This window comes from Leiobunum rupestre, chromosome 3 (assembly GCF_980474605.1).
Source record: "Leiobunum rupestre chromosome 3, qqLeiRupe1.1.hap1, whole genome shotgun sequence".
NCBI classification, from domain to species: domain Eukaryota; kingdom Metazoa; phylum Arthropoda; class Arachnida; order Opiliones; family Sclerosomatidae; genus Leiobunum; species Leiobunum rupestre.
Window position 1 is genome coordinate 41561041 of NC_143386.1, and position 25796 is coordinate 41586836.

At 34.3% G+C, this 25796-nt stretch overlaps 1 protein-coding gene across 4 annotated transcripts in view; it reads right to left on the reverse strand.

Moving 5' to 3' along the window:
• Positions 1–25796, reverse strand: part of LOC149951807 (uncharacterized) — a 177475-nt gene that overhangs the window by 81977 nt on the left and 69702 nt on the right. For 2 of the 4 annotated variants that reach the window (XM_090168235.1, XM_090168232.1), the window contains exon 1: positions 23121–23418. The exons of the other annotated variants lie outside the window; for them this stretch is intronic. In XM_090168235.1, the coding sequence (XP_090024361.1) occupies positions 23121–23131 (11 nt within the window). In that variant the 5' untranslated portion in view covers positions 23132–23418. Of the gene's footprint in view, positions 1–23120; positions 23419–25796 lie in introns of those variants that run through there. 4 annotated transcript variants of the gene reach the window in all.

The window sequence follows — 25796 nt, forward strand, 5'->3', positions numbered from 1 at the left end:
TTTTCTGATAATTTCCAATTTGTACGACTGGTGGCTACATCTGTGAAGACTTTGGGTGTTTAAAAAACAGCCTATAATGGCGTTAGCCCCCGTAAATGGTTCTTCTCTCTTATCAAATATGTTTCGTTCCGAATACAAAGAGTTTAAATTAAACTATTAGCAGCCAGCCAGGACTGAAGAAAAAGATTTAAAAAAAAACGAATTTCGAAGATATTTGTTCATCGTCGAGAAAAAGATTAGCTTTTCTAGGGAAGAAACGTTACAAAGAAACCTTTTTCTATTGGATAAAAGAGTAAAGAGGGGGGGGGAGTGGGAGGACGAAAAAGCGACGCAATTTTTTGTCTCTTCAAAAGAAAGCTACGACAGCGCCATAGTTTCAATAGCGTTACGTCCCCTGGCGGATAAATAAAGGCGTTCTTCAAATATATATAGTGTCCCGACTCCTAGTGTCATCCGACGGAAAATTGAAAGGGGGGAATGAATACCAGCAAATCGACCCCCCTTTTTTTCCTTTTATGCGCGCGAGGAATCTAAACAGATAAAATGTCTTGAAATGATTGCCTCCTCACAATAACACAAGAAGGCGGATCGAAGAAATAAGGAAACAAGTTGGCCGACGGGTAACTTTGGTTTCACGTCCACGAAGAAAAGCTCAACAATTATATTAAATTTTTTTAAAAACTTCATCAAAATAGATATCATATTTTGTACAATAACGTATTTATATTTATATTAAATATATTGAGAACGATTTTTAGCGTTTGTCCCATTCCACAGTAAGCTCCTCCCCTTAAAAGTCAATCAAATCAGACCTTATTACAGGGCTCAAACCAAAATCTTAAAATATGCGCTTTTTGCAATAAAAACAGGGACCAAATTCTTCAAAATTGGAACCAAATAGGCAAGAGATATTTTTTTTAACTAAATTCCAAATTTATTTATATATATATTTTTTTAATTTTACAACCTAACAAGGAGGCTCTGCTCTACAATTTAATAATATTAAAACGCTTGTGGCGCTACCTTATGTACAATGTTCGAACCATTATATCATTAATCCTCAGATTTGACTATTTTGTAAGCAGTCCTTTAGCCGAGGTATAAAAATATTTTAAACATACGATGATTTCCCTGAATTTCATGGAAATAGGGTACTTTAGGGATCAAATCCCGATTTTAGGGTAGATTAGGGACCTATAGATAAGGGACCTTGTTATTCCAACACGATTGGGACATAAATAAATACATTTTTGATTTAAACTATAATGTTTCTGTAATAATAGGAAAATATTCCACAAAAAAGCTACACTATTGTCGACGACGGCGATACGTACAACAGCCCCGAATGTATGAGTTACGAGGTAAAAGATTCCGATGAACCACGAACTGGTGAAACTAGGGGGAAAAAACAAGCAAACATTTTTGGGCACGGAGAAGAATTTGGAGAAAAACATCGTTATTTTTCTCGACAAAAGCGATCCAAGTTCGAAGGCGATAAAAGTGTATAGGAATAATCTCAAAAAGAAATTTGAGAATAAGAAAACGGGGGGAGAGATAAAGATTTTCGTTGGAAAGCGATTTCCGTACATAAGTTTATTAAGAAAGATGATTGTCTCAGTCCATTATGACGATACTAGTCGACCGAGAACTGATTAAAAAGTTCCAAATCCTCGTGTGAAACTCGTACGATGAGCCGTACTAGGAAGGCGAAATAGCAACGAAACAAAATTTGAAAGATGAAGATGGGTTCAAATTACACATTTCTTTGGACGCTTTTATTACAGATAAGCCGAGTGCCGCAGATATAGACTTCAATATTAAAGAAAAAATGTTTGATTTATTTATTTTAATGAAATAATTGCCACGTGCTACGATTCCATTTTATTTTTTTGTAAATTAATAGAACATTTGGACTAACGATGCAATTATTTTAGGTTATACTACGGTATTGGTAGACTGTGTGTCCATAATGCGTGTTTTCTGAGAACAAAACTATATATTTTGTATCGTAGGGTACACGAAAACGAACTCGTTGGGCTATACTAAAATAAGCCCACAAACCTAAATAAACTTAACAACGCGTAGATAAAAGTACAAATATTAATTTAAACCTGAAAACTTAATTATGCCTGACCAACTTTTGGGAATATTCCTGACATTTTTGGTTATATTTTTGGACATTTCTTTATTATTTTAGGTCAAAAACTCTTTGTTAATGTGTGGTTTGGTTGACTAACTAAAATCCCTGACTATTCCCTGACTTTCTACGAAATTATTTAAATCCCTGACTTATCCCTGACATTTTTCTTCAATTTTACAGATCCCTGATTTAGCCAGGTTCTGTACGAACCCTGTTAATTAATACAATAATAATAACAACAACCCAATTAAGTATATAAAACCACGGCCAACTTTGATCACGCGCTATAGCGGCCAACCCATTCGCCGAAATTCTCTGAGAAGGCCTGAGCAAGGATTTTCCCGCTATATCGAGGGTGGCGCTGAACTCATACAGTTTTTTTATATTGGCTTCAATGCAAAACGGATGGGTGTTATTATACGCTTAAATAAAAATATCACACATAATTAAATGCTAATAATACATGTTACTTTAATAATATTTTAAATAAAAATGCAAAAGGGTGTTAATAACGCTTCTTATACGCTTAATTTAAAATATAACATATATATCTACAACTTTTGCAATTAAATGGTAATAATACATGTTACTTTATTAATATTTACAAGTTTTGTCCAAGGTAATTGTGTAAATATTGACAATAATACTATTTTAATATGAATATGTTTGAATTCCCCGCCTTTGGTCTGTATAAAAAAAAACTATTCTAAACAAAATATTCCGCTAGGGGCGCTCAATTCATATAGATATCTTTGGCTCGTAGGTTTACATAGAAACTGCAACGAATGGGTTTGGCCGGTATAGCGCGTGATCAAAGTTAGCCGTGATAAAACTAACCAAAATTCCTCTACCAAACCTAAGCATAAAAAGTATAGTAGGCTTGTCCAACCACACTTCGTCGCCGTTAAAACAAAACCACGTAACTTGAGATACGTGGTTTTGTCAAAATTGACATATTTAGATTCTATACCCCAATTTACGTATATAACATTAAAAACATTAATAGGTTGCAATTGGATTTATTTTTTTAATTCGAGAAAACATTTAAACGTATCTTTGATATTCACAACGCATTTCGCGCAAAAGCACGTATCTCGCTTATTTTCAGCTCCTATCTCACTTCATGACGCGAAACCACGTATCTCTAAAAATTCCCCTTTAGCAAAATATTTTTAAATCAAAATCCTCATAAATTCAATATTTAAACGAAATTATTTAACTATAAAATTAACTCGCGTGTAAAAACCTAACACGCGATTTCACAAGTCCCTGCAAAATTAAAAAATCCATTTTTCTCAAAAAGGCCACCGAAAAGATACGTGGTTTTGTTTTAACGGCGACGACTTCTGGTCTTCACGTACCCTCCTATACCATATTCAACCGCGTTTCTATAAATTGTATCTCATCAGTAAATCACGGCACTGGCAATAACACCTAGATGATAACAAAACTGGGTAAAGCGAAACTAATGACGCTCTAAAACCATTTAGACGAATGATTTTTCGTGTTAACACCGTTCTGAGGGAAATGAGACTTTTACGGGTAACAAAAAATATGATGAAACGAAACAAAAGATAATTTGGGGTTCCGGCAAAGAGGGCCAAACGTTAAAAAAATCAATTAAGCAGCGTTCTAACCTGTATACGGGGAAGGTATAACAGGAATGTCTATGACATGTGTGTGTGTCTTGCGTGTGTCTTCGGGGGGGGGGGGGGAGGTTTGGAAGTCGAGGTGGGGGGAGTGAATAAAGGAATTCTGAACAGTGCGCGCGAGGTACGACTAACGGTAGCCTAATTTGCGAAACGACAAAGGAAGAGAGGCGGTGTGGGGGGTGAACGAGGGGGCAGGAGGAGGTCGCCGATAGCGCCTACCCACGGCGGTTGCTAAAAAACGACTCCATCAGCAGGCTGGCGCCCAGAAAGTAACAAGAAGGCTTCTGCATTGTTTTCCAAAGTGAGCATTTAAGAATAACCCACTGGCAGTTCTCTGAACGCATGGGTGGGGACCCGCGACATACTTCACCGCGGCGAGGGAACACCGAAATAACAATGAACTATAGCCTATAGAGCTCGAACGATATCAAACGCCAAGAAGTTGAAAAAAAGCCCAACCCAGTCGTTTTTTTTTTCTCATTTAGATGGTTTTTTTTAATTTTAGCATACAATTTCCATATTTGTATTAGACGATATATAAAAGTAAACCAATACTGCAAAGCTTAACCAAAGCACTGGTAGAAGTACCAAGTTTCAAGTTAACTTTGTAATGTTTGTATCACATTATAATTCAGTCTAAGATATATATTTAAGTGGACATTGCACATTGAAAAAGTCGGTTTTTCATTTAAAATCTGAGATTTGAAAGTGGGGGTTTTTCTGAGGTGGGTGGGTCAACCCTCTGCCAAATCGTTGGTATTTTTTATTGGTTTATCGTAAACCATTTCCATACCAGCTAATAGTTCTTTTTACAAATTCGTATTATTACCAAAGTTAAAGTTTTGACGTAATAGCTACATTCAAACAAGAAGGCCAAATTCATTTATAAAAACACCAATTTGACTTTCTAAATCTGATACTTACATTTTGAATTGAGTTTGGTCCGTCAAAATTCTGCTATATATAGTTTGACAGCTTAAGTTTCTCATATAAGGTATTAAAAATGAGAATAGTTGATTTAGAAAGGTTTAGAATAAATAACGCACCTTATGGAAAACGCCACTACAGACTATAACGCTATAGCAAATATCGGGAATCCATACATCTACTTGGAATGCTTATCACGGCAGATTTTTGTTCCGATGTGGCTGACTGTTTTTTTGACGTCACTATATTAACTCAACAAACAAGAACGTGAGAGCGGAGCGCGCGCAAAGGGGATTTTTTATCTCGTAGGCGGGGTCAAAGCCGTCAGTGATCTCACCATACGCGATACGCCAGGATAAGCATTCCAAGTAGAGGTATGTATTCCTGCAAATATTAATAATATCACGATATACTATGACTCACAAGGAGAGTACCCGAGGTGTTTATTGCCGATTTTGTTCAAAGTCGGACGTATAATGTAGACCTATATGATATATGAAATTTCCCAAAAGGAGACGTTGCACTACCCATTCGATTTTCCATGGCAACCGAACACTTAAAATAAAAAAAAATCCATTTAATTTTCACCTACGAAAATTTTTAAGAAAATTTAAAATCACAAAATGGGTAATTTTTACCACATTTAGGTAAATATCATCAAGTTTCGGTAAATAGGAACATTTTTGGGGTAAAATTGTAACACTTTTTGGATAAATAAAGGAAAAATCTTATTTTTGTTTTAAATGGTGAAAAACATTTTCGGTTGCCATTTCAAATTGAGTGGGTAGTGCAACGTCTCCTTTTGGGAAATTTCATATCTCATATAGGTCTACAAACAAAAATCGGCAATAAACACCTCGGGTACTATCCTGTCAGAGCGACTGGATATGACGTTTCAAAAGCAACAATATCAAAAAGTCAAGTTGAAATGAGAGTTGTCTACAATTTTAGACGATATACGAAGTGAGAGTCAAAGACTCCGGCTATTGTCTCAACAACAAAGGAAAACAATAATAGCAACCCGATGATAAACGGGCCAGTATTTGTCGTAGTCGCGTAGTCGTTTCGGTCGGCGGGGCCAATTATTTGGATCTCATCAGGACATCTTCGTTATTTGTGCTTATTCGCTTAAAAATGTCAAACGCGGAGATCTCGTTTGAGCGAGAAGAAGGTACAGATTCATTCTTTGGCTGGATCCCCCACGTCGCGTTTCCAACAATGCGACGAGCCCAGCTCCTTATCTACCTCGAGTCTACGGCGGGAGACAACGAGCGGGTCCCGCTATACGTTTCAACGGACCATTATCACATTGTTCCGCCGTTATCCCCGACGAGAACGAATTCCGCTTGATTTTTGCCAATTATAGATCGACGACTATCCGCTTACCTTCCGCCTCGTGACTCGCCTACCATCGCTTATACGCAACAACAATGTTCACGGAGAAAATTTCCAATTTGACACCGATTTTAGCAATAATTTACTATTGCTCTTGTCAGCTACGAGCAACAAACACAGCACCCTACACAAAGTCAAAAGTCGTGCATTTTCTTGCGTACAGTTTTCATTGGTTAGACGCTTTAGCGCCTGCTGCCGTCGGAAGGGGAAAATTCGGAAATTGTCTTCCCCCCCCCGCCCGTAAAACGTTCAGCGTAAAGGCTCGTCCAATGAAAGCTGTACGCAACAACTGTGTTAGCGTGTTTAAAGGCTCCTAGTTGTTAGGGTGCCGAGAAAGTCAGTATTCGGGATCCTACGATTCTAAGGTTTTACGTAAAGACTGTTTTGATTTTCTCAAAAATGGAGCGGACTATATTGCCTGCATTGCAGTTTAAAGGGAGCGTAATATCAGGGTTGCCACATTTTTTCACAATCAAATACCCTGACAATCTCCGGAGATTTTTCCTAACTTATTTTGTGCGAAAATATTGTATTTTTTAACCAATATTTTAGTAAAAGTTTCCTATTTGCAATCGAAATTAAATTCCCTGACTTTTCCCTGATTTCTATACCCATAATCAAATTCCCTGACTTTTCCAGGAATTCCAGGTTTTCCAGGTACCGTGGCAATCCTTAATATGTTTGAAAATTGAAGGTAGTAATGACGTTGGAAATGTAGCCAATTGTGCCTAGAGGTCGGCGTTTGGATACGAAATATTTGATTTTATCCATAGCCGAAAATTATCCGAATAAAAACCTTTTTACATATTAATTCGTTTTATAACCATGAATAATATCCATAAATAAACAGTTAACCGCAATTTTTATGAATAATTGAAATTTCGGCGATTAATTTATAATTTCTGTTCCACGGAGCTCTAATTCTGCCAACTGGGCTACCAGTTTTCCCCTAGTTTAAGTAGTTTAAGCTAGAACAGAAAGGCACGCGGCAGTAAGAATAGAAGTTTCACTCTACTTCTAGTGATTTTTGGACGATTTATTTGAAATTCATCCAACAGATTTATAATAATAATCAGCTAGGCTAATACCGTTTCACCCACCTTAGCGACTTTTAATTCGGTACCTGTATGGTAACGTTACCTCGTTAATTTAGAGCATACAGTGGGACAAAAATTATTAATTATTCCTAATTATCACTAATCATTCTACGTAATTAGCATACGCTATGGAAACAGCGCGCGCAAACAATATTGTAATGGCAATATTAGAGATTAGTTGTTGTGTAATCTGGGTAATTAGAGATGTGGAGGTTCCCGCGGCAGATAATGAGAGGTTACATTGGTCTCTCTGACGTCCTTGTCTCAAACGCGAACGAGAAAAATTATTAAAAAAAAATCCAAGGCCTAGTTAGTAGGAAAACGATTGACAAAGAAGTCGCGGTGAAATTTAATCCTCGATTCGTGAATATCGTAACCCCTCGTTCTCTTGTTTTTTGCATCCTCCGCCGCCAGAATGGGCCGCAAAAAATACCAATTATACGCTGTAAGGATCCTCCCCATCCCCATCTTCCCAGATAGAGCGAGTTCATCCCATGACGAAAGATGAAGAATAGCATTTTGAAATGAAATCCCGCGAACCCAATTACTTCCATTTTTCCGGACAATTTTTTGACAATGGTACAAAAACGTAGGTTTTCTACGACAGATATTACTTAGTCAGGGTTGCCACTAAATTTTGAGATTAAAATTCCCTGTTTTCCCTGACCATATTAAGAGATTTTCCCTGACTTTTTAAGAACAATTTCATATTATATTTTACTTTTATCAGAAGCTAATAAATTTAAAAAGGTTCTTGCAGTGTTGAAAATATTAGCCAAACTTTCTAGGAAATAAATGATAATTATAGAATTTGCCATAGATCTAGAGTAAAATTACCTTCAAAAAGTGTTAAGATAAAATTACATTTTTAAATTCCCCGACTTTTCTGTGCTTTCCCTGACGTGTGGCAACCCTGTTAGTTTATAGACTAGTTACGTAAACACTTTGACCGCTGATTAGGTTAAGCTAACGCGTGTAAATAATTCCACTACAGGGTGACCACTGAAAACTTAATTAATGTGAAAGTTAATTTAAATGTCTAAATGAAATTAATCCTATGAAACACTGACTTGCAATTTAATAAATGATACTATCTTGAAATAATAAATTATAACTTTTAAGTATGTACAGTTTTTCATATTAAGAACTTTAAATTATTGTTGAAATTAATTTAAATATCAAAATAAAATTAATACGCATCAAACACTGCCTTACAAAAATAAAAAAGAGCATCTTTGAATAATTAAACTAAAACTTTTACTTTATAAAATTATGTAAACTTTTCATATTAAGTACACTCTTTAAAATAGGGGTGTAACTAAGAAGTCGTAAAGGTGTAATTTTACAATCGCACCTTACTTCCACTTTTTAACTCGAGAAAAAACATTTTATGTAAAAACACCTTTCTGAATTTAACGTTTTCTCATAAAGGTGTTAATACGGTGTCTAACAGTAAAACAATTTTTTTTAAACTATGCCAAAATTAATTTGTGGTACTATACACCTTTAAAAAAAGAAAACAATACTGTTGTTTACACCTTTAATGGAGTAAAAAAGTGCTACTTAAGAAGGAAAAATATACCAAAAAGGCGTAAAAAAGGTATTAAAGATTACTTTTAATGAAACGTTTTTTTCTGGAATTTTTGGGTAATAGTGTAAAAATGAAGTAATTTAACACCTTCAATGGTGTGAGTAAACACCTCTAAACAGAACAAATTTGGACCCAGAGAAATTTCTTAAAAAGGTGTTGAAATACACCTTAATTTTTTAGAGCGTAGTTTAAATTTATGTTAAAGTAAAATTATACATAAATTAAATAAATCCACATTAAAAACATCATTACAATAATAAAATAAGACACTCTTCAAATGCATCGGACATAATTTAAAATGCGTACAAGCCCTGTTAAAATAATAGGAAATCCCACAATCGGGCTGTCTCACTTTGCGTTTTGAAATAAGTGAATAAGACAAGTTTTGATGGGTGGCGGGAAAGTATTTTTCAAAATGCTTTTTCAGGCTAATTAGGCTGAGATGCGCCTCTGCCTGCCCCTACTTTGCAGCCCCCCTCCCTCTCCCCGTCTCTCTCTCTCTCTCTCAGTCATAGTCAAACTCAAGCAAACCCCAGTTTTCTTTAATTCTATTTGAGCGAAAAGAATGCGCGATCTTTTTTAGAAGAAAATGAATACACATCCGTTCTTCGGCTCTGTTTGACACTAAAATAAATATCTTATTAATGGAGCGGCGTACTTTTAAAACCGTCTTAATAAATTACTTTGCCAAATTCTTGGCGAAAAAACCTGTAGGATATTACATTTGTTAGAGAGGGTATTTCATTGTTAGCACAAGTATATGCATTCATCTTCCAATGATTTATGATCTATTTTGAAAATTTGGTATTAAATAAATTGTGATCTATTTAGAATATTTGGTATTAAATAAATTGTGATCTATTTAGAATATTTGGTATTAAATAATTTGTGATCTATTTAGAATATTTGGTATTAAATAATTTGTGATATATTTAGAATATTTGGTATTAAATAATTTGTGATCTATTTTGATTATTTGGTATTAAATAATTTGTGATCTATTTTAGAATATTTGGTATTAAATAATTTGTGATCTATTTAGAATATTTGGTATTAAATAATTTGTGATCTATTTAGAATATTTGGTATTAAATAATTTGTGATCTATTTAGAATATTTGGTATTAAATAATTTGTGATCTATTTAGAATATTTGGTATTAAATAATTTGTGATCTATTTAGAATATTTGGTATTAAATAATTTGTGATCTATTTAGAATATTTGGTATTAAATTAAGAGTTAACTTACTTAGTCGCATTAATTGCGCTTACAAATCTGGCCTATTTACCGAAATAAGATTCATAATAAGTAAACAATATACCTCTTGCCATTGCCTCGAAACATGTACCTTTGCGAGTTCCAGATGTTTTTTCAAAGCCAGTTTATTTTGAAATAACGCTAAGCGAAATACATCATACGAGTGAGTTTTGCAAACTATTTACGCATTATAAAATGTTTTATAAATCAGAAAAACAGTGAAATATTTTCGTTTTACAGCCGGAAAAAATTTAGCTGTGATGCGGTGTAGGTCTATTTAAAAAGCGCGTCGGACCTTCGAAGGTACACACGTTTTATTTTACTGAACATAGATGGAAACTTATCTCCTAAGAGGTATATTATGGACTTCTGTTGTTACGTAATTTCACTATAAAAAGTTTTAAATTGGCCCATTTCAAATTCAACCTAAAATAAATTAGATTACGTTGAACTAACAGAATTAACGATACGTAATAAGATTAAAAATAATCTATACTGTAATTAGTGTTGTAAGTTAAAAAAAATTCCGGAAAATGACCGAGGCCTTTTTTCCAGAAAATTTTCCGTAGTTTCCGAAAAATTTTTAAAAAAAGTTTTAATTCCATGATTAGTCTAATATTGTTTGCAAATTAAAATAAAGCGGCAAAGATCTCCTGATTTTTTCGAATCTAAAAGTGAAACTAAACCTCTAGACTAGCTTTAAACTGAATAACAATGTAACACTATTAATGTTTTGTAGTATGTTTACTGTTATTAGACATTTTATATCGATAAAAAGTTTTAAAAAATAAAAACCTTTAAACAGTATTTTATGTTTCAAATTTCTATTTTTCCGATTTGCGGAAAATTTCCCGCAATTTGGAAATTTTTCCGGAAAATTAACAACACTAGTAATAAATAATATTTCGATATATTTTTTTGACAGAATAATTATAAATTTTATCAGCACAAACGTGTTCGTTTCAACCTGTCACGAACAAAAAAGCAGTGAACAATACAGAAACAGCGCATCGATAGATCAGCATTTCACGGGGTTTATACGGGGTTTTTCTTCAAAACAACTAAATCATTTACTATTTCATTAAATGGAGGCGTTGTATTGGGAAATATTTTCGTAATTCTAGGCGGGCGCGCGCCGGCTAAAATCAACAGATAAAAATAGACCGAGAACCAACATTACTGGCGTATCAATATCGGCGAAAAATTGAGGCCAACCGAAAACGGTTTCCGAACACGCGGGCGCGTATACCTGTCAAGCTTTAAAACTGCGATCATAGATGGCGGCTCCGTACCTTAGTCAAAACGAAGGATACAATTTCAAATCTCCGCCGAATTTCGCCTTCCGACTTTCGTCGTTTCACGGACCGTGAAGCTTTCTGTTAAGTCAAGGCGGATCATCAGTTTTGACTCTCCAGGATAGCGACTAATTTTAAAACGAGGTCCGCCAAAGATGGCGGGTGCAGGGAAATTATGAAAGATGAAAAATATGAAAAACCGTATTCTATCGCTAGAAGACTAGCTGGGCCTTTAGATTTGGATAAGGTCCCGTAAAAATAATAAAATTTGGAGGCTTGCGTTTCTTCGCAGCCCGAAAGAAAAGCCGAAATCGGGCGAATCTTAATGTTATTAGTTTTGGCGACTGAAGAGAAAAGGAGTTTAAATTCGCTGAAAATGAAGTCTGTTGTTCTCGGCGTTTCGCGTCTCTTCTGTTTCGGTACGCTTGGGGAAATATGAAGAGAATATATCAAAGATAAGCTTCTAGCTACAGTTTTTGATTTCAATTTTAGCGTGCCTTCGTTTATGCGAAATTAATGTCCTTTGGAAATCCCGCGCTACACAGAGAAAGGTTTTCTTCCCAAGTTATGACAAATAAATTTTATCACGATAATTTAAGACGCGATTTAAAAAGTATAGATATTTGGAGAAAATACCACCGTCAGAAGTGTCAGAAGTATCATAGCTAATAATAAGTATGTCAGGTCACAATACTATCAGATTCAAATTCCCTGACTATTCTCGGACCATTAAGTTATTTTCCCTGACTTTTTAAGGTCGAAATTAGACAGTTTTCAACGTTAAAATATATCAGAAGTCGCATGATGACTTAGGCCTAGGGTGGTGCCTTGGGTGTTAGCCTAGCTGATTATTATTTTTTTTAAATTAATCATCTTATATTTCAGAACAAAAGTTAAAAATTCTTTCAAGGATCTAAATAATAATAACCGAATTTGCCATAGATCCAGTGTAAAAAATTACCTTAAAAACTGAATTCCCTGACTTTTTACAAATTCTTAAAATTCCCTGACCTTTCCCTGACTTTTTAGGTCCATTTATAAATTCCCTGACTAGTGGCAACCCTGGTTTTCATCCCGATTTACGACAAATTGAGATCTCAATGGTAAATTAACTGAAATTGCGTTTTTACGTTACTAATGTAAGTTGATAACATCATATTTCTGAACTAAAAGTCTTGGCTAGCGTCACTGGTCAAACCATAACCATCCTTGCAAAATTGCAATTAATAACATGATTTATCTGACTTAAGTTAACGCCACTGGTCAAACCAAAACCCATCCTGGAAAATTGCAATTAAGAACAAGATTTTTCTGACCTTAAGTTTAAAGTTAGCGCCACTGGTCAAACCAAAACCCATCCTTGCAAAATGAAAATCTTAGAACTCGCGTATCAGTTTCAAAATGACAATTTCGAATTCCCAGAGAGCGGCGTACCACCCCGAATGGTACCCTTGACCCGAAGTTACCGGATTATCCTACGATCAAGAAGAGTGAAAAATTTAAAAATACCGGTGGATAAATATTTTTAGAGAGAAAGGGGTTGCGTTGTTTTTCGGCGCGGTTTAAATGAAAACATCCACAAGGGTCTAAATTTAAAGAGGGTAAACGGGGTTCGAGGGTGTACCACGCCGAGGTTATGAACCTTTTTATCCGCCGGGTTCGCCGTCGGAGGAAACGAATTCTTGGGGACCCTAGTCTTCGAGGGAGAATCCGGCTCGGATTACCCGCGCGCACGGCACCCAAAGGATTCTAACTCCATCCCTTTATATTTTTTGAAAACGCGAGCTCGTAATCGTCGACGCCTAACCTGGCCCTTCGTTCGCGACGTACGCCCGCAGACTACACCCGCTCGGCGAGGCTCGGAGCCGTCCACGAGCTAAGCTGGCGAAAGGGACGGATTCCGCATCGCGACGCGGCATCTGGATGAAGATGATTCTCTTCCGAAAACATTTTCACGCGCTCGCAGTCCTTTGGGTCCAACGGATGTATCTCCTCCCATTTTCCGGCTAAGGAGTATCTAGGCCTCCGTAAGGATCTCGGAGACGCGCTTTCATTGTAACCTCTTCTTTTTATAGAGGGGAAATCTCAACTCTTTTTTTATTCTCTTTTGGCGTTTAACTTTAAGGGCTACTAATTTGCCCGTAAATTGTTCCCAGACGAGGCAATCCACCGTATGGCAGAGGGCGGAGGGATATCAATATTTCAGATTTCATTTGTTAGTCTATGGGAAAGTTTATTATTTTTGGTGGTTCATCAAATTAAATTTTGCATTTTGGAAATAAATAACTTTAATTATATATTTCCATGGATCAAAATACGAATTTTAATTTCTATAAATAACTTTGCTGGTTAATTAAATTAAATTTGACATTTTAGAAATAAATAACTTTAATTATATATATCCATGGATCAAAATAATTTTTTTTATGTCTATTAATAACTTTGCTGGTTAATTAAAATAAATTTAACATTTTGGAAATATATAATTTTGCTAGTTAATTAAATTAAATTTTACATCTTGGAAATACATAACTTTGATTGTTAATTTAATTTGAAAGTAAGTAACTGTTATGTCTATTAAGGATTTTAATAGAAGAAGCGTGTCGAATTAAAAGTACTTAATTATCTTATTTTAGATTTTAATATTTGTAATTTAATTTAAAGGGATTATTTTTAAATAGATATTGAAACTATTAGGAATTGAAATTACTGTAATAAATGTTTCTATAAATCTAATGTTTTTCTTCAATAAACTAAATTTGAAAAACATAATAATTTTAAGAGCACAAAACTGCCTATAGATTTTATGAAAACAAATATAATTGTCGTCTTAAAGGCCTGTGTATTCCAAACCACGTGAAAAAACTTAGCCAAATCATTAGAACTCTTTGGAGGCTTTTTATCAAACAGTAGGCTAATTTCTAAAACGCAAATTTACTAACAATAAGAGTATAAAAAAAGCGCAAGGCTAAACTCATCGACAACAGAACCGCTTCTAAGTAGAGTCTCAAATCCTTTATAAATTAGGAACGGGCCACAAAACAAAGCGGGTCCCAAAACGCGAAATGCAATAATAACTTTCATTAATTGCGCAATGAAGAAATTCCCTTGTTCTTCCATCAGCAACGGACTGATACGCCAAAAAAGAGAATTGTCAAAGAACCCTTCGAGAACAAAAGCCTAAGTAAGAATGTCACAGTTTAAACCGAAAAACAGGGTATCCAATGTACCGGTATTTAAGAGAACCCAAGACCTCCTTTATAAGGAAATTTTAGAATAATACTCGGGCAAAGTCATATAGTACGGCCTCCTATTCTTAGCGGAATTCCCGGGGTTACTAGACAGCGTCGCCACCGAGATGTCGCGTAAACCCCCGCCTTCCGCCACGCTGCACGCCGAATTGGAAACGCAGAAAACGTTATTACTACAACGAAAATGACCCGCGCTCGTGGAACGAAAAAAAGCGCCGAAATTCTCGGGAAAAAGGCTGGAAAAAAACAAAGGGGCGCTTTCATAGGTTCATCAACTTACTGCCAGTCTCGTATCCCTCCGCCAAGGCACCCTTTTTTCCCACTTCGTCAGTTCCGGCACATGTTCGCCGTACCCCTTTGGGGATACGCGTTGATGTAGATGCGAAAAAATATTCTCATCTCTCTCGGCTCTTCCGTGGTAGGCTCACTCTCATTGTGTGTACGTACGTTGGAATGTGTTTCAGCCCGGGGTACCCCTTTGCATGGGCTTGAATTACGTACTTCTCGCTTTACGATGCTATAATCGCTACTGACGGTAACGCGAAACTCTACAAACATTCAGAGTTTTCACACGATATTTCGTAAAGCGTAAATTAAAATCTTATATTTTTTTATTTGTTAATATTTTTTTAATTTATTGATGCTTTAATTATTTTATTTATTACATATTATTAATGCATCTTCCCATTGGAACTATTGACATTTACCATTTACCCTTTACTGGGCCCCCACTCGGATCTTATAATTTTTTATAGGAAAAATAGGATTATATTTCTAAAAATATAGGACTTTATATGACTATTTTTACAAAATTATAGGATTTTATAGCTATTTAATTTACTAGCTTTATGCATTTAAAAACAAAATCTATATTTAGAGAAATAAATCTTTGATTTTCACTTAAAAAAATAGAAACTTTTTAACCATTTTATCACAAAAATATACAAGTAGCTAACCATGTTAACAATAAAAAATATAGACTAGAATGACTTGGTATAGTAATTTATCATATAGCTAAATCTAGCAATTGGATTTAAAATGGGCAAAATATCAAAATTGTAGGATTTTATAGGACTTTTGGGGGATTTTGCTAAAAATTTAGGATGTTATAGGACATTTTTAAAAATATAGGATTTTATAGGAATTATATGACCTCTGGGGGCCCTGCCTTTACTTAAAATTAAACAATGTCAGTCGAAGTGGGCATAACATTTCAGTTCTCAATTCTAAAATTAATCAACCACACATTTATCAGGTTTACACAAGATTTGTACATTTTTTAATGATTATATCAATTTCATTATATATTTGTTGTTAATTCATCGGAATCATCGTTAAATTTTACAACTTAAATTCCAAATATTCATAATTATCAAAAAAATCCGATATTTATCCAAATAATCCGATGCCTTGGGTATTAGCTTAGCTGATTATTATTTATTTATAGCCCGGGAACAGGACAAAAGTATTCGCGAGAAACTAAATACGTATTTCTGTTTAAAATACAATATATAGAGTCTAATACAGGGTGACCAGGGAAAGTCTTGGAAAATATAGGAAAAATCGGAATTTTAGAGGCGAATTATAGGAAAATATAGGAATAGAAATAAGCGAATTATAGGAAAATATATTGAACTAAATAGGAAAATAATAAGGTAATTATTGCATATCGGTATATTTGGACTCGAATCACCTAGAACATTGATAATTTTTTGTACACTGATTTCTTGCATTGTTGGATCAATCAGCTGATTTACAAAGCCCGCACATTTCAACATTTGGATCAAAAGTTTTTACACTAGATGCTCTATGACACGTACTTAAAAAATTATCTCATTTTCAAAAGATCATGAAATTATAGGAAAATATAGGAAAATGGGTGAAAATAAAGGAATTTATTACATTTCAAGATTTGGATCAAAAGTGGCAGTTTTTACACTAGATGCTCTATGACACGTACTTAAAAAATTATCTCATTTTCAAAAGATCATGAAATTATAGGAAAATATAGGAAAATGGGTGAAAATAAAGGAATTTATAGGAAGGCAATAAAAATATAGGAAAAAATAGAAAATATAGGAAGGCATTAAAAATATAGGAAAATATAGGAAATATAGGAAGGCATTAAAAATATAGGAAATATAGGAAGTCTGGTCAGCCTGCTAATATTGAAAACAATGGTCGAAATACGCGTTTGGTATTTTTGGCGGCTACAGCGTGGTAATAGGCGAAAAACAGACCCTCAATGTTTATCAGTTGGCCAATTAAATAAAAAACCCAGAGAGAATAAGCGACGAGTTCGCTTATCTAGAAAACGAGACGCTATGGCGTATCAGTCGCTGGCCCGTCGTTAACAGACCGGAGAGATTTAGAACGTAAACAATTCGGCCACCAGAAATCTCAGTTTCGTCGAGGTTCCTCGCGAAGGGTGCCCCCGCGAAGTGGGTGCGGACTTGCCAAATTCGTGGTTCGCGAGATGACAGTTCGCCCCGCAGAAGAGAAGATTCCAACATTCGCTCCCACACACACGCGCGCAAGCATGGCGACATTATGGAGGGATTGCGTGATGGGGGTCGAGTTCGCTCTAAGGGCATCCCTATATTTCAAGGCTATAAACGATTATAGCACACAAGTCTCATCATTATAAGGGTTGGACAGAACTCAAAATTATGCGGTTCAAATCTCAAAATCACGAGGTTCAAATCTCAAAATCACGAGGTTCAAATCTCAAAATTACGAGGTTCAAATCTCAAAATTACGAGGTTCAAATCTAAAATCACGAGGTTCAAATCTCAAAATTACGAGGTTCAAATCTCAAAATTACGAGGTTCAAATCTCAAAATTACGAGGTTCAAATCTCAAAATTACGAGGTTCAAATGTCAAAATTACGAGGTTCAAATCTCAAAATTACGAGGTTCAAATCTCAAAATTACGAGGTTCAAATCTCAAAATTACGAGGTTCAAATCTCAAAATTACGAGGTTCAAATCTCAAAATTAAAAGGGTCAAATCTCAAAATTACGAGGTTCAAATCTCAAAATTACGAGGGTCAAATCTCAAAATTACGAGGTTCAAATCTCAAAATTACGAGGCTCAAATCTCAAAATTATGGTGTTTAAATCTCAAAATTATGGTGTTTAAATCTCAAAATGACAGAATAATTACGGGACAATAATTAACGATTTATAGTAGTTTCATACGGTTAAGGTATCGAAATAGAAGGGATTTCAAACGCACAAATTCTCACGCTACGACATTCGTGTTTAGGATTTTGTAGGGCCACTTCAGAATTATAGAAAAATAAAGGATAAAACATGAAATCCTAGGATTTTACGGGACCATTTTAGAATTATAAGAAAATATAGTAAATATGATAGAAAAATATAGTAAATATGATAGAAAAATATAGTAAATATGATAGAAAAATATAGTAAATATGATAGAAAAATATAGTAAATATGATAGAAAAATATAGTAAATATGATAGAAAAATATAGTAAATATGATAGAAAAATATAGTAAATATGATAGAAAAATATAGTAAATATGATAGAAAAATATAGTAAATATGATAGAAAAATATAGTAAATATGATAGAAAAATATAGTAAATATGATAGAAAAATATAGTAAATATGATAGAAAAATATAGTAAATATGATAGAAAAATATAGTAAATATGATAGAAAAATATAGTAAATATGATAGAAAAATATAGTAAATATGATAGAAAAATATAGTAAATATGATAGAAAAATATAGTAAATATGATAGAAAAATATAGTAAATATGATAGAAAAATATAGTAAATATGATAGAAAAATATAGTAAATATGATAGAAAAATATAGTAAATATGATAGAAAAATATAGTAAATATGATAGAAAAATATAGTAAATATGATAGAAAAATATAGTAAATATGATAGAAAAATATAGTAAATATGATAGAAAAATATAGTAAATATGATAGAAAAATGAAGTAAATATGATAGAAAAATATAGTAAATATGATAGAAAAATGAAGTAAATATGATAGACAAATATAGTGAATATGATAGAAAAATGAAGTAAATATGATAGAAAAATATAGTAAATATGATAGAAAAATGAAGTAAATATGATAGAAAAATGAAGTAAATATGATAGAAAAATATAGTAAATATGATAGAAAAATATAGTAAATATGATAGAAAAATATAGTAAATATGATAGAAAAATATAGTAAATATGATAGAAAAATATAGTAAATATGATAGAAAAATATAGTAAATATGATAGAAAAATATAGTAAATATGATAGAAAAATATAGTAAATATGATAGAACAAAGAGGTAAATATGATAGAAAAAAGAAGTAAATATGATAGAAAAATATAGTAAATATATTATCAGTGGGAACCAATATTAAAAGAGACGTTCGAAATGCGAACAAACTACGACACATTAAATTTTTATATTCTTCGGGGACGAATATTTGTCGGGGGTTACGGCTAGATGGCGCTACGACATAGACGACCTTGAACGCGATGACACCCCTTTTTTCCCGTCCCTCTCTCCAGCGCTTCAGTTTCATCCCCGGGATCATCTGGTTTATATCTAAATACCATCCGTACCGTTACCATACATAACTGTCGAAAGCGGCTGGCGGGGGTAACGTTTGCGACGGACAAAGGCCCCACGAATTTACCATCCCTGGCGAGTGACGGTACAGAAAGCGCGTCTTCCCATATGATGGGTTCCCCTTATTTTACAATCTCCATCCTTAGACAAGCGACGATGCGAGAACGTTAACGGCGAAAGCTCACCCACGCCGCCCAACGCGGTTACTGCAAACTACGACTGGCGAAAGAACTGTTTTACCCCTCCTAAATAGTTTGGCGTGGTATTCAAGCCTGACATTTTATATTTTCATTCACACGAAAATGTTTTCATATTATTTTTCGGCGATGCGCTAATACCCAGTAACGTTGCGGACGAATTTTTTTCGTGGCCACCAGAGTACTTGTACTTGTTTAATTACCGTACACGCGTCAAGTCATTAGGCGTCAAGACTAATTTATATGACGTAGATTTCGACAGGGGGGTTTGTCTGGGCGCGGTGTCAAAATAAAGCGAAACTTTTTCATTTTCACACTCGGATTTTTCATGTTAAATATTTCGAGTTTTTTCAGCTTGCGATTTCGTCGGTGGCCTGAGCAGTTCAGATTATTGTTTGCTAAATCTAAAGATCCATACGCAGATGGTATGTATAAAATGCCATAAATTTTCGTAACACGGTGACTATAGGTGTAGATCCTCTCTCCTTCAAACCGCATTTTTTATCAATGTGGAAAATATGTTGGGAAACGGGATCGGGAATTCTCAAACTGCTTGTTCGGTAGGCGAGCTGTAAACATTTAAACACCATTCTATCACAAGGTATATGTAAAACATTTGCTGGCTGGTGTTTTTGATCATTTATAATTATACATTATTTTGATCATTTATAATATATTATACATTATTTTGATCATTTATAATATATTATACATTATTTTGATCATTTATAATATATTATACATTATTTTGATCAATTATAATATATTATACATTATTTTGATCATTTATAATATATTATACATTATTTGGATCATTTATTATTATACATTATTTGGATCATTTATAAGTATATATTATTTGGATCATTTATTATTATACATTATTTGGATCATTTATTATTATACATTATTTGGATCATTTATAAGTATATATTATTTGGATCATTTATTATTATACATTATTTGGATCATTTATAAGTATATATTAGGATCATTTATAATTATATATTATTTGGATCATTTATTATTATACATTATTTGGATCATTTATTATTATACATTATTTGGATCATTTATTATTATACATTATTTGGATAATTTATAAGTATATATTATTTGGATCATTTATAAGTATATATTATTTGGATCATTTATAAGTATATATTATTTGGATCATTTATAATTATATATTAGGATCATTTATAATTATATATTATTTGGATCATGATTGTATATAATGATAATTTATAATTGTATATAATGATAATTTATAATTGTGTATAATGATAATTTAGAATTGTGTATAATGATAATTTAGAATTGTATATAATGATAATTTAGAATTGTATATAATGATAATTTAGAATTGTATATAATGATAATTTAGAATTGTATATAATGATAATTTAGAATTGTGTATAATGATAATTTATAATTGTGTATAATGATAATTTATAATTGTATATAATGATAATTTAGAATTGTATATAATGATAATTTAGAATTGTATATAATGATAATTTAGAATTGTGTATAATGATAATTTATAATTGTATATAATAATAATTTATAATTGTATATAATGATAATTTATAATTGTATATAATGATAATTTATAATTGTGTATAATGATAATTTAGAATTGTGTATAATGATAATTTAGAATTGTATATAATGATAATTTGGAATTGTATATAATTTTCTCATTTTGGAACATTAGATTTTCTCATTTTGGAACATTAGATTTTCTCATTTTAGAACAATAGATTTTCTCATTTTAGAACAATAGATTTTCTCACTTTATAACAATAGATTTTCTCATTTTATAACAATAGATTTTCTCATTTTATAGAATTAGATTTTATCATTTTATACCATTAGATTTTCTCATTTTATAGAATTAGATTTTATCCTTTTAGAACATTAGATTTTATCCTTTTAGAACATTAGATTTTATCCTTTTAGAACATTAGATTTTATCCTTTTAGAACATTAGATTTTATCATTTTAGAACATTAGATTTTATCCTTTTAGAACATTAGATTTTATCCTTTTAGAACATTAGATTTTATCCTTTTAGAACATTAGATTTTATCCTTTTAGAACATTAGATTTTATCCTTTTAGAACATTAGATTTTATCCTTTTAGAATATTAGATTTTATAATTTCGAATATTAGATTTTATAATTTCGAATATTAGATTTTATAATTTCGAATATTAGATTTTCCCTTTTTAGAATATTAGATTTTCTCATTTTGGAATTTTCTCCTTTTAGAAAATTAGATTTTCTCATTATATATAACTTTTATCATTTAGAATTATATAAAACTTTTACCATTTAGGATTATATAAATTAAATAATTTTTAAAACTAAATGTAAGATGTAAATAAAATATTTCCTAATAAAAGCTAAAAAACAACTTATTTGTGGTACCAAATTTAGAACCGTTTTCTTCGGTTCAAACCGAATGCAAATATCGTTCGAACATGCAAGCTAAAACGCACCGTTCAAAAATGTACATGAATTTCCCTGAACACAATGCTATCAGAAACATAAAGTACATTGCAAAAGGCACAAGGTTTATTTCTACGAGTACACGTACGCGTTCAATTGATCAGTACGCGGGATAACACACGTTACAAACATTCAGTATCGCCGCTAACCATCTTTAGAGAGAGCCAATGCACGTGTTACAAGTGGTTTCTATCAATACCATCCCAGTACTGTTTTTGAAACAAAATCGTCGGGAGACGGTTACGGGGTCGGGTAAGCGGTCGGGGAGAGGGGTCGGGGTTCTCCCCGTTGAAACATGTGGCGCAGCCCCTTCTCGGAAAGGAATCCTCACATTGCGGAACGAAGAAAAGGGACCACGAAAATCTCCAAGGCTTGGAAAACAATTAACTGGGAAAAAAGCGCGTTGCAAAAAAACTCTTCCAAAAGGTTTTAAATTTCCCCCAGCACGCAAAAAAAAATATCTTACAATGTTATACTTAAGCTATTCTTAGAGACGTGTTATAAAACTATAAGACTTTAAACGGAAACATTTGGCTCGCGTGGTTTATATTTATTTATACGAATGGTTGGAAATGGTTAGAGTAGGAACGTTAACAAATATGGGATGCGTAATTAATGAAAGGTGAATGTATCTACGCGCGAATGGTACAACGGTTCATTCAGCGCCGGTTTTGCTAATACTTTCCACATGTTGGAAATTTTCATTGAACTCTCGCCGTTTCCGGTTTGGGATATTACGCGCGGCTGTTACAATCGCGGGGCGCGTCCATAGATTTTGTTATCTCGAGGATGTCACCGGCGACAATTGAGAGGCTCCGGAGCGTCCCCATCCCGCCCGCGGCTCCGCAGATCTCGATCGTCTCGGCTCGGATAAGGCCTACTTCTTAACGCGCTTATTTACGTAAAAATGGAAATATAACCAGTTCACAAATTGGGGTGACTTTTCATCGATACAATACGTACATAAGTAAACTAATTAATACTTTTAAACCAGTCAATAATTTCCCAAATCCTTATTTATCGTACTTTAAACATCTTTGTTTAGTTTAGTTACGAGTAAAGTAACAGTTCTAACATTAGGCTTAATTGACAAAAAAACGCGTCTTCCAAATTATCCCCATTCACCCTAAAGCGTACAAAATCGTGCAAATTATTGAAAAGTAAAATAAAAGGTACTTACAGAATAACCATTAAAAAGCGAAGATTTGATTTATAAATTCGATGAAGGTATCGTCGTTTAGTAATAATTTAAATTAACTTTTTTTTGTTTAAAACATTTAAATAATATTTATTTTTTTGGCGTCGGACGCGAAAATAACGCGTCTTCGTGGGAAGAATTTAAAAAATAATTTAACTTTCGTCTACGATGACTATAATTATTGTTTAGTATCGGTACGCCGCCGGTTTTCCTCGAGTTGACTTAATGGAAGAGATCAGTTTGGCGTCATCGGATGTCCGAGTCGACGTTGAACGCGACATGGGAGCGCAAACTCTTTGGCGATAATAATAGAGCGATCGGCCCGAAAGACGCGAAAACCGGAGAGCGAGAGGGGGGCGGAATGCGTGGGGGGGGTGCGCCGACAGTGGCGACAATGGCAAACCAATGAGAGAAGAATAGTTCGCGGGGAATTTTTTCGCGCGTTCTTCGGTATGGAGCGTCGTTGTTCTAGGGACGCCTGCTTTTCGTCGGAAATTTCGGCGCAGAATCGCGACGGACGCGCCGTTCGAGTTGCGCGCGGCACGGCGGAGTCGATGTATCTCTCTGGTGGCGTCGAAGGGGGCCGTGGTCCGCCCGCGAAACAGACTGTGGCCCACCGGGGAAAAAAAAATATTGTACGTTTCTGACTGTTGCCGAGGAATACGCCGAGAAAAGCCGGCCGCACTTTCACTCTCGCTCTGTTCCGGGGAGACTGCGGCTTAGAGACAACCGCCGCAACCAGGGGGAGTTGGCGTCGTCCGGCTAAAACAAGGCGGCTTAGAAAACGCGCACGCAAAAACCACCCTCCGAAACCGCACTCGAATCGGGGGGGGGGGGGAGATACAAGGGTGAAATAAAAGAGAAAAGGGGGGAATCAAAAAGGGGCGGAGCTAACCGCCAGACTTTTATATTTCTTTTTCCCTTCTCTCTCTCTCTCTTCGTATCAAAAGAATAAACAAAAAGAAAATGGGGGGGATGAGCCAAAAAGTCGGGAAAAACGTTAACGAGATCACCCTCGGCGCGACTTCAGTATCGCCAAAACTGATTAGGCCTAAAAATTGTACTACATTCAAGTAGGTTTACGGTTTAAATTTTAAACGCTGGTTTAATTTTACGTTAGGTTTAATAAGAAATCGCCTATATTTAAAGGAAATCCCGCAAAAATCGTTGCGCTGTTAAAAAGATAATCGATACGTTTTCCAAACGAATAAAATCAATAGCCGCCTGTAAGGTGGCGCCTTCTAGTAACGAGTAATCGAACTAAAGGCGCTATTTTAAGCGAAATTTATCGGGATAAACGGAGCGAAATAGGCAAAAATGAAAGTACGAAAATAGCGTGGGGGGGGGGAAACGGGGAGTCGGCAACGGTCCTATTGTTAAAGGAGAATAAAAGTTCGAAGGGCGCACGCGCGTTCCTTATCGCGCCAAAAGAAAAGAATGACGTCACAGCCGTTTCTAAGTCGAAGGGGGAAGAGAGAGGGTCGGACTTGGAAAAAGCTGGACCCAATGACAAAGGAGGAAACAAGGGGGATTCTTTTGGCATCTTCGGAGGAGCGAGAGAAGGATGGGAGAGGCTCAAGAGCGCGGAGAGAGAATAAGTAACAGCACGCCCACATACCCGCCGGGAAATAAAAATATATATGCTTGACATGATGAAGTACTTTTCGCTGAGGATAGGGTAGAGGGGGGGGGGGGGCTATACTCCGGGATGGGATTCCAAATACCAAGCGGGATGAGTTTGGAAACAGAGACATCCTAAGAAAATGGATCAGGGATAAAAAGAAAAAATATACCAAACGGAGGGGGGGGGGGAGTGAAGAAGCGTATAAAGTAGGGATAACAGAAGGGGGGATGAAGAAAAAAACATTATCCAATAGGAGAGTAGGGGGGAAAGCCTGGCAGCCAATGAGAAAGCGACTTTTATTTTTTTATCATTTGGTTTTTCGCAATTCTGTCTCTTCGCTAGTTTTTACTATAATGAGTTAATGCTCTATTTTCAACCGCAAAACGGCGTCGTCGATAATAGCACATTCTCATAACTTCGCGGACAATATGATAGATTTAGGACGGTTACAGCGTTGCCAGCTACCAGAGCCGAACAATTATCGATTTCAGGTAAACATTATCGTACCAGAGCCAAACAATTATCGATTTCAGGAAAACATTATCGTACTCCTTAAAACTAACGATAAATTTGAATTTTGTGTGAAATATTGACGGTGAACTTGTGAAATGAATTTTTTTAATAACACTAAGTTAGACCGAATTAAAAATTATTTAAAAGACACAGTTTTAACTGGTTTTTGGCCAATTTCAAAAACATTATAGTACATTATCGTACGCGCAAACTTAATTATCGATAAACGCTTACTATATAGTACGCCATTGAAAATATTGACGGTGAACTTGTGAAATAATTTTTTAATAAAACGTTAAGTTCCACCGATTGAAAACTTTTGTTTAAAAGACACAGTTTTAACTAGTTTTCAGCCAATTTAAAAAATTGTAGTACATTAACGTACTTTCCAAGCTTTATTATCGAAAAATGCGTACTATTGAAAATATTGTACGTCCCACAAATTAGCTCGAAATTATCGACATGTACGATAATAATCGTACGTCTGGCAACGCTTGACGTGGGGGGAGGTATCGGCGCTT